Source organism: Nuphar pumila, chromosome 4 (assembly GCF_984573655.1).
Source record: "Nuphar pumila chromosome 4, dmNupPumi1.hap1.1, whole genome shotgun sequence".
Taxonomy (NCBI): Eukaryota; Viridiplantae; Streptophyta; class Magnoliopsida; order Nymphaeales; family Nymphaeaceae; genus Nuphar; species Nuphar pumila.
Genome location: NC_143252.1, coordinates 30,317,621 through 30,327,908, shown reverse-complemented (window position 1 = coordinate 30,327,908; position 10,288 = coordinate 30,317,621). Strand labels below are relative to the sequence as shown.

General features: G+C 38.4%; 1 protein-coding gene across 1 annotated transcript; it reads left to right on the top strand.

Annotated features, from left to right (window-relative positions):
• Positions 1-1,728: 1,728 nt before the first annotated feature.
• LOC149839802 (dof zinc finger protein DOF3.6-like) lies at positions 1,729-2,979 on the top strand. Its single transcript, XM_090004929.1, has 2 exons — positions 1,729-1,856; positions 1,984-2,979. Exons 1-2 carry the CDS (start codon positions 1,806-1,808, stop codon positions 2,977-2,979), a joined length of 1,047 nt encoding a protein of 348 aa, XP_089861055.1. The 5' UTR covers positions 1,729-1,805.
• The last annotated feature ends 7,309 nt before the right edge of the window (positions 2,980-10,288 follow it).

Here is a 10,288-nt window from a genome sequence, read left to right as displayed (position 1 = left end):
TTTTGAGCTTTTTAATATGCAAATCTGATGGCCACGATGTCGGCATGCATGAGCAAAAACGCTCATGTTCAGCATGACCTGATCTGCTTCCCACCAAGCATGTGTCCCTTGCCGCGAGGCTGAAGCTGGGCATACTCCCTAGTGGGCATGGAGAGCCTAGAGTTTTTACTGTACACAAATTATCTCGTTTCAGGATTTCTCACCAAAAGAAAAATCTCACAATAAATTAAAAAAATGTTTTTCAAAAAAATATCACTATGTAAAATTTAAAAATATATAAGAAAAGATATAAAAATATAAGAAAAATAAACATACAATATCATATAAAAATATAAATATTGCATTAATAATGTGACAATATTGCAGTAAAGCATGATATTTTAAAAAATATGTGATATTTTGAAACTATGGCTTTTTATGTCGGGATTGTATCGGTTTTATAAAATCTCCCAATAAAGTCACAAGATTTAAAAAAAATCAACAAATTTTTTTTCTTTTGGTGACTAAGTTCCCCACCATAGTGGGTAATCTCGGACGGGTGGGGTCACCTGCACCCAAGCCCTTACAGAGCTCACCAGTGAAAGGCATTCACATGTACACCCGGTGGGAGTCAAAGATTGGGTGGTATTTGTGACTATGGTTTTTACACCCATGAGCTCGCAAGTTACTGAGGTTGGTTATAAAAAAAAATAAAAAAAACACCTCTAGAATTTTGAAATCTGGCTCATTATCTACGTTTCAATTACACAACCACAAAATACTAGGGGTGTCAACGGGCCTGGTTTACCCGGACACGACCCGAAACAAACCCCTATAAGGTCCAGGTATGGTGATAAATAAGAAGACTCGATTAAGTCCCAGATCAGGATCTGAAGGTCCTATTAATACATGGACTCGGGTATAGTTTGTGAAATTTTATACCCAACCCGAGTTCCGATTAAGACCCACAAATTTTCAATGTAAAAATGATAAACAAACATGGTTTTACCAGGTATGGTCCGGGTTTGTTTCATGTAGTTCTTATCGGCCAAGGTACGGTTTTTCTTATAATGAATCCGATTAGACTCGGGTCCGGACTCGATACCATACCCAAAATATTGATGCAACTCTGGTTCCACCTGGGTCTGAACCAAACTGGACTCGTTGACACCTCCAACATAATACAGATATACCCCTGAGGATATGTTGGGCATTCTTAAGCAACATCACTCTGAACAAAAGCAGGAAGATTGTAGGAGAATGTACTATGTGGGTGCATGATGGTACTAAAAAGAAAGAGAGGACAGTTTCGAAATTGTTCGGTTTTCATGGGCAACGTGGAGCACAATAGCACAGACCATGACAACCGACCGGATCAATCGAGGGAAGACCAAGGTGGCCCCCTCATCTCCCACCTTTTCCTTTTTTTTATTATTATTATTTCATGTATAGACATAAAAAATATGGTGCAAAGCAAATTTATATTAATGGTTAGGGCTTCTATGGAGGAGGAGGCTTCTTTATCTTCTTTTTTCAATCTCTCCACTTTCCATGCATAAGCCCACTCGCCCTTTTTCGCGCGAACACTGCTCTCTCTCTCTCGGAAGCTTAATGTGGAAGTAACTCCAATATTCTCCTCCCCACCCCACCAAAACAAAAATTCTCTCTCTCTCTCTCTAAGTGTCTATCACTAGCTACATCTGCAACTCTTTCAATATTATTCTGCTGACTCGCTTCTCCACCAACAACAAACAAGAAGGGAGAAAGGAAGGGAAAAAAAAAGAAAGAGAAAGGAAGGAAAAGGAGAGGAAAGAGAAGCCAAAACGATGGCATTTACAGGAATTCCGTTTTTTTTAGATCCATCCAACTGGCAGCAGGTAAGAAATTCCATAGCCTTCTTTGAGAAGGATTTTTGAAAAAGGAAAAACAATACCCTTTTGCACTCTTGTTGAATATACGATCTTTAGGTTTTTTCTGAATGTTCTCTATCAAATTTTCCATTAGGATCAGCCAGGAGGAGGTAATGGCTCTGCTGCTGGTAGAGGTGGTGGTGTTGTGGCTGCTGCTGATGGTGGTGGTGGATCGTCAGCTGCAGATAACCCGACGATTCCGATGCTTCATCCGCCACCTCAAGAGCCGATTCCGACTACGGTCGGTGCCAGCTCTGGTGGATCAACGAGGCCAACCCTGATGGCTGATCGAGCCCGACTAGCTAAAGTTCAGCCACCGGATTCAGCCCTCAAATGCCCTAGATGTGAATCCACGAACACCAAATTCTGTTACTACAACAATTACAGCCTCTGCCAGCCACGATACTTCTGCAAGACTTGCCGCCGGTACTGGACTAAGGGCGGCGCCCTCCGGAGCGTCCCCGTCGGAGGTGGATGCCGGAGGAACAAGAGGAACAAAAATAGCAGCAACAACAGAAGCCGGTCTCAAGCCATCGAGACTAGCAGCGCCACCAGTTCTGGTGGTGCAACTGTGATTTCATCCAGCAACTGCACTGGTGAGATCATCGGAATCGATAACAATCAGCCTCACCCTTCAGTGCTTCCTTTTCTCCCGACTATTCATGGCTTTGCAGATTACAGTGGTGGCACCGGTATCGGATTGGCCTTCCCGGGCCGGGATTTGGTGTCAACTGGCACCGGGCACTCCTTAGGTCTAGATTTTATGGCATCAAATGAGCAAGCGGAGAGTAGTAACCTTGGACAATGGAGGATGCAGCAGCATTTTCCGACTACACCTTTTGCACGAGCCGATGGTTTAGTCCACATTGAGCCCCAGCTGTTGTTACCCTTTGATGGGGAAGGATTGGTGGAGCAGCAGTATCTTGCCACAGCGGCTGCTCAGCTGAGGGCCAAACCACCAAGTCATTTGGGCAATACTAGTGCCTCCATTAAGATAGAAAATAATCAATCACAGAACCTAGAATATTGGAGTGGGAATGGATGGAGTGATTTTTCCAATTTCCCTACGACAACTAGCTCTCTCTTGTGATGGCAATCTGACCGGTAAACTTAGATTTACTGAATTACAGAACGTGACAGCAACACTTGAAGTACTCTGAAAATTTATTCACAATGTAGTTTTATTCTACACATTAGGATGGATTTATGTATTAAGAGGCAATGTTGTGAAACTAGGAACTTTGTGGTATTTCAATTATGTTAATTGTTGGGAGTGTAGAGTAGAGATGTATTTTTTTTTTGTGGTTGAACCTGGGAAAAAAACAAGATCTGGGGAAGCTCAATATAAGCATGTAACTGGTTAGACGTTAGTTTTTTTTCTTGATTTCAAGTGTTGATTTTATATTTATAGTGAGTACTTTATTTCCTTTTGACTCCTTTGTAGGCAGCCATTGAATTTGTTGCATTGTGAAGCTCATTAGTATCTATATAGAACCGTTGTTTCAAGTTAGTCTATAATGTGGGCAAGAATGTAGGGTTATAGAAAGAGTTGTATATTGAAGAGGAAGGGGGGAATGCAGTCATTGCTCGTTATATGAAAGCCTAAGCTCAAAAATCCACATCTATGATTTCACTTCTTCGCATGTATAGAAGGAAGATATTCGTGCATTAATCTGCATATCTGTTTGAGAAAGAGAGAGAGAGTCTGTTTACATCTGTATGCCTGTTTAAACTTTAAAGTTTATACACGTTTCTGTATAAAGATGTTTCTCATGTGCTTCTCAATGTATGTATGAGAGAGAGAGAGAGCTGGAATTTATCTGATTAAATTTGCATGTCTGAAGGAGCTATCTTTGAACCACCCCCCGTGCAGAAGGCTGGCGCAAGACTCTGATGTGATTGTATGTGTTTGTTCTGTATGTTACTCTGTGCATGTGTAAGAGAGAGAGAGAGAGATGTATGGTATCTAGGACATCTCCTTTTCCACCTGTAAAAATACCAACGCTGATAGCAAAAGTCATTGGAATCAAAATCTTGAAATCCTGGCCTGAGGGTGAAATGTGTCTCACCTCTCTTTCCCTCAAATTTTGCTAATTTAGTTGCTCTGCCTTTCTTTCTTCCATGTGACGGGTACCTGCTTTTCGCATTCCCCAAGGCAGATTAGTAGGGAGAGGGAATAAAGCAAAAAAGCAGCATCCCTCACTCTGCAGCAGCAGCAGCTGCTTCTGCTCTCTAGTGGTGGTGGCCGGTGGGTTGAGGTCCCCCCTACCCCACTCCTTCCATGAATAACCAACCAAAACATCAACTGCCACTAAGCTTTCACCATCTACAATCTCATCCACCCATTCATTGCTTTGTTTGGAAATTAGCAGAAAAAATATCGATTGATCTACATGTTTTTTCAAACCATAGATTGTAATGATGATGTGTTGAGTCATATAATTAACGAATATATGTATGTATGTGGTGTGTGTGCGCAATCCAGAGAAAAATCATAGGTGCAAGTTATATCAACTCAATCTGACCTCATGAATGTGTTGAGCATGAATTGTTTGCTAGGGATTGTACCTTAATCATGCTTTTTCGATGTAAAAATATGACCTTTTTGAGCCATGCAAATTTTGTACATTGTGGGGTCAGTTGATTTTTGAAACCTTTGAAAAATCTGCTTATACGTTGCAAACACACGATCCAAAACATATTTTATGCTAAACAAATTATGAAGACCACAACTGCAAGATTAGAGATCCACAAAAAATTCAGAAAACGAAATGAATGTGAAAAAATGCCATTTGTTTAGTAGTTTGTATATACAAATGCTTCATTAATTAATACCTTGTGACCATTGTCTTATATTATGAGAGAGAAAGAGTTTATCATTGAGAGATTATCAGAGGCAAATGAATTGCAACCACTGATTGTGGATATTGAAGCCTAGCTGGAGGCTATTTTGGTAATCATCAAAGCAGGTCAAAAGATGACCAGGGGTGTTGTAGATTCGGTTAGTGAAAAAAAAAGAAAAGGAAAAAGAAGAAAAAGTAAAGGGAAAGAATCTTCTTCATTGGTTAAACCAGTTATGGGTGATCATCCATGAGAGTGGTCTCAAGGAAATGAGTGCTTGTTGTGTTGTTGGTACGGCTATCAAACCTGGTGCAGCCCAGAATTTTATGCTAAGGTTTGCCCCTTCACGTGGATCGGCGTGAACCCTTCCGACCCGACCCATTAGCTTTCTTTTTCCATGCAGACACCTTTCCTCTTTTTTGTGTGGAGAGAGAAAGAGAGATTCTCACCATGCATGCAACTTTAATTGTTGGTGCACATGCATGTCATTTCTGAACGACAATACAGTCAAGATTTGTGAAGGGTTCATGCACAAGAATATCGTGTTTGATTTTTTACTCTCATCCATCCATCAACTTGATGGATGATGTTGGTGTGGGACCAGCATATGTATGACCATCGATCCATGCTCCTGTGTAGTGTTATAATTTTTTTTCTCATCTATTTCATTTGCAGACCTGCCATTATATATATATATATATGAACTACAATATGAAACTGAAATATAAGAACTAGAAATATGGGCATTTTCAATACTTTTTCTGCAAATTCAACCATGTGGATGTGCTTGGCATAATGAATTTGCTAGAAATCAATCATTGGATCATGTATTTTTGATAAATGTGATTTTTGAATGCTTGAATATTTATGAAGATTATGAGTCATTAATTTTAAAACCTTAAAAAAATCACGCTTATGCATCAAAATCAGATGATTCAAATGCGGGTTCTTATAAATCCAAGCATGTAGATCACATCCTTACGGCTAGATTCAAGAGAAAAGGACACAAAATTCATGAAAATAGTTATTCACAATTAGTTCTCATATATATATATATATATATATATATATATATATATATATATATATATATATATATATATATATATATATACCACCAAACCAAGCACTTTAAATCCCAGATGCCTCTAAGAGAGAATCAGGTGCAACGTGATTGCACACTCTTAGTATGCTGTCACGGGATACAGCTGTGGGGCCCAAGCAATGATGAAGATAGAGGGTGATTAGGTGCAGTAGCACACTAAAAGTGCATAATTATGTTGCATGTGATCCTGGCCGCTTGCTCACTAAGGAGGTTGATGCTTCGGCCTTGTGGCAAGGGACGTACACCCCTGGTGTCGAACTTTTGACATCCTTCAACTTGAAGGCCTTATGATGACTTCCACCTAGTTAGGTGCGCGCAGCCCTTGTGGACCCATTTAAAAAAAAAACTCAATGGATTGTCAAAGCATCTTAGCCTAATTTTAGTAGTTTCCCACCATTTGAGCAGCCTTATCCATGCACTATTCTTGTAGAGTAGATTTTCACTTTGAATAGTGATGTGAGACTAGCAATAATAAAACGAGAAAAACGAAAGCAAAGGTTCTATGTGTGTTTTAGGCATCTTCAATTATGTATTATGTTACATGGACACGTTTATGGACTCATACAATATGAAATTTTTTGCAACATTTAGACATAAGGGTTTTATTTTTTATAAAAAAAAGCGAATATGGTTTCTTTATTTTAATTGATAAAAAATACTTTGTGCTATTTTGATGTACACAAATATTTATTTGAAATATTAATAAAACACTAAAATAATATGAAATTAATGTGGAACGTGTCATGACTAGTTACATGGCGTCTCCACATGTCTTTGTGGTGTCACCTAGATATAAATAATGTGTCGTTGTGACAGTCTATTAAAAATGAAAATCCTACCTCCTCATGTGGGCTCCACATAATCAAAATGAATAAAATCAAAAGGACCAACTTTTGCAAAAACAAGACGAACATGGTGGCAACATGTTTGATATGGTTCTAGTTGGTTCGGATTTTAACCGAAGATGCTGGATCAATTACCATACTTCGATAAAAAAAAATCACAACATAGTTAAAAAAAATGGTCACACTTCTAGAAATAACTACAATGGGAGAAAGTAAACATTGTTTGTGTGAAAGGAATCAACTTATTTATCTTAATAGAAATGTACTATTATCTCAAAAAGTTTCAAGTCTCCAACAATCCGGGACTTAAATATTCATAGTGATATCAACTTTCTCCAAACAGGAGCTCACAAAGGCTCTGGTCATTTGGTAGGGGGCAACTTGTGAATATATCACCAAGTTGACGGGATGTCATAAGTTTGAAACCCACATGTGGCGTCCCTTTGCCACAAGGTCGAAACTGGCTGTACGCCCAGGTGGGCCGGGAGGATCTCAAGGGTTTTATCGACCCGAGGCACGGCATAGCATCATACTAAAAAACTTAAAAATCCTAAAACAAACAAGTGAAAAAACACATTATTGAATAAAATACATACTTGGTGCTCCTTGATTTAATCATTCATATCTTTGAGCATTTTGGTTATTCAGAGAGTTTTTTCCTTCCAACTTATTTTTGAGATGTCGGTTAGTTCGAGGATTGATCATATACGATAGAGGAGATCAAACTGAGCCGAGCTTGACCGTTATTCAGAAAAAAAAAATGAGCCAGCCTTTATTTTGAGAATAATATGGCACGGAAAATATACATATAGTAAAAACCTGTTAGATTGTTGAAGAGAGAAAATTTTCCCAGAAATAAAGTTTGAAGTCAAAACCTCTTAGAAAACAGATCAATCCCCTAACCACTAGGGAGACATTATTTTGCAAATATATTATATATATATATACTCTAATAAGAGCCTTATCAAGCTCGACAACTTTATCAATTTCAGCTCATTTATCCACACCAATTCAGTCTGGACTTCTGTTCAAGCTCGGCTCATTTATTTTTAGAACAAGCTCAAGCTGAGATTAAATGGGTTGAGCCCGAGACACTCGTTGTGCATCCCTAGTTGAAACAACCAAAATTCATAAAATGTCTTATACTGGATCCGGCCGGAAATTAGGATAACAAGCATTAATGTGGCATCCAGTGGTTGGATAATGTGGCCTGCCCCGGATACTGAATGTGCTTACTGTAGGATTTGGGTGTCCAATAGTTATCTCATGGTGCAAGAAAAGATGCAAGAGGAGCATCAGAAACCTAGGCATCTGTGAATGGAGCACGGATCCCATCATATGGCATATGATGGAAACCATCTTATGTCGAGCCTAGCTGTCCAATCAACAACTAGAATTAGTCCACATTCTCACCTGAATGTGGACTAGTCCTACCCATGCAGATGCATCAGTTGGACGACTAGGGTCAATCCTCTAAAATCACGTCAGAGATGACAGAATGCAGAGATTTAATTGTGGTTAATTACTTTCCTTTTTTTTGTTAATTACCATTAATTTTCACTATATTTCGATTCATTTGGATTAATCTACCCTAGATTTTAGTTTGTAACTGGATGTAGGTCTTTCCCTAACCCACTTTGAAGCCCTGCAACTGGTGAACACATCACCAAAAGGCTGAGCCCTTAAAACCTGAATATAACAAAAAGTTAAAGGGAAAAAGGTGAAAAAAAGACACCCCCCAACAGTCCAGCAACTACTGGGGTGTTTACAATATCGAAAAGAATCACATTTTCGAAGTTTTACTGCATTAGAAGAAAGAAAAAGGAGTCATTGGATCCCATTCAAGAATCATCTGCTCTAGTATTGTGTGAAAGTGAGGGCATAGGAAAAGAGAAAATATTCTCATGTGATCAAGAAAAAAAAAATCCAGAGTCAGAAAAAGCAAACCCTCCCATCTCTTGTTCACGTAAGGATATTTTCTCTTTTCCTATGCCTTCAGTTTCATAGCGACGTTGCTTTTTGATCCTTCGATGTAAGCAGACTCTGAAAGTTTGAAAAGATACTTCCATGATCATCAGCAGTGCAGCAACAAAAATTGATGGAAAGAATTTTCTTTTGTTGCTGTTGTTGTTTTTCTGTTCTCAATTTTGACAAAAAAAAAAAAGGAAAAGGGATGCAGGAAAACATTTAAAAGCAGTATGCTTCATGTTAAGGGCATGAGGAACAGACAGTAATGTTTCTAAACAGTGTGAGCAAGAACTGTTTCTTTGTTTCCAGTTTGCTGTATTTTTTTGCACGCTGTAGGAAGTTCTAATTTTTAGACCTTTACATGACTTTTTGAATGGCTTTGTTTGTCACTTCTTTGGGTACATTCCTTTGCTTACTTGTCATTATCAAAGCAGATGGAGATTGAATGTAAATTTTTAAGCATTGAAATATTTACTCAAAAAGTAAGATTCTCTGATATTGTGTGTGTATGTTCGAGTGTGGATAGAGATAATATTGGCTACAATCATAGGCTCCAAACCTTCATGAGTAAAAATCACTTTTTTTTAGATCGGACCCTCCAAATGCGATCTACATCCTTCGTTTAGGGTAGACCAATCCTTGGATCGTGTCTCCCAAATGGATTAATTTTTGTTATCATCGTGGGTAAGGGACCCTTTGGTAAAAAATTGTAATACTTTTAATGTTTTAAGGTTTTTTGCACATCTAACCTTCCAGATGTGATATACATGTTTGGTTTACTAGAATTCAATGTCTGCATTATGTTATTCCAACATGGAAGATTTTGCAAGAAATATACCAAATTTTCAATCCCCATAAAATCATATTTTTATGTCAAAAAAATATAATCCAAGAATCAATTCTACTATTTTGACCTTTAACATATCTATAAGGTTAGATTTGGTCAAAACAATCTCCCGCTCATGGATAATCGGCATCCAAGGGACCTCTGACGATATTACCATCAGCAGTGCTTCTGACCTGATACGGTTTCTTTTTAATATACATTCTTGTTGGATTATATCACAATCAGATCCAGACATTACCAAGTTCAACCTAATCGATCTATCATAATCAGACCCAACTCGGAGTTTTTGGTGGGAATCAATCTAAAACTGAATCCGGATCGACTACCTAAAAATCTGACATTTACATGTATTCTGATTTTAGAATTTATTCAAGATTCGGGCTCATATTTGGCCAAACACTCAATACCGAGTCTAGATCCAATTATTAATGATATCCAACTTGCTTCCTAATCCGACTGGATTTAGTCAGATATCCAACCCGAGCACCAACCATTTTCATCCCCTAGTGACAAAAGCTCCCTTTAGTGGGTAGGCGTATCTTTTTTGTTTTTTTGAGAGACATGGTTTCAAAAGCAAAGAAGGAATGGCTCTTTGAGGCTCTTAGACTAAGCTCACTTAGGACTGAAGTAGCTAGCAAATGATTTGGTTGCTATCGCTCAGTCGCCGTCCATTTCTGTGGAGCCATATTAACTGCCATGTAAAAGCACAAAACTTTTCCATGGAAACAGAATTTTCTCTCCTTTTTGATAGGAATCTAGCAATCAACACTTCCCTTAGATCTCCAATATCTGC

What these genes read in the sequence shown, in the direction of transcription:
- LOC149839802 (XM_090004929.1), top strand. Translation starts at nt 1,806, where the DNA reads ATGGCATTTACAGGAATTCCGTTTTTTTTAGATCCATCCAACTGGCAG. An exon ending in ATCCATCCAACTGGCAGCAG is followed by an intron (nt 1,857 to 1,983) that starts GTAAGAAATTCC and finishes ATTTTCCATTAG; the next exon opens with GATCAGCCAGGAGGAGGTAA.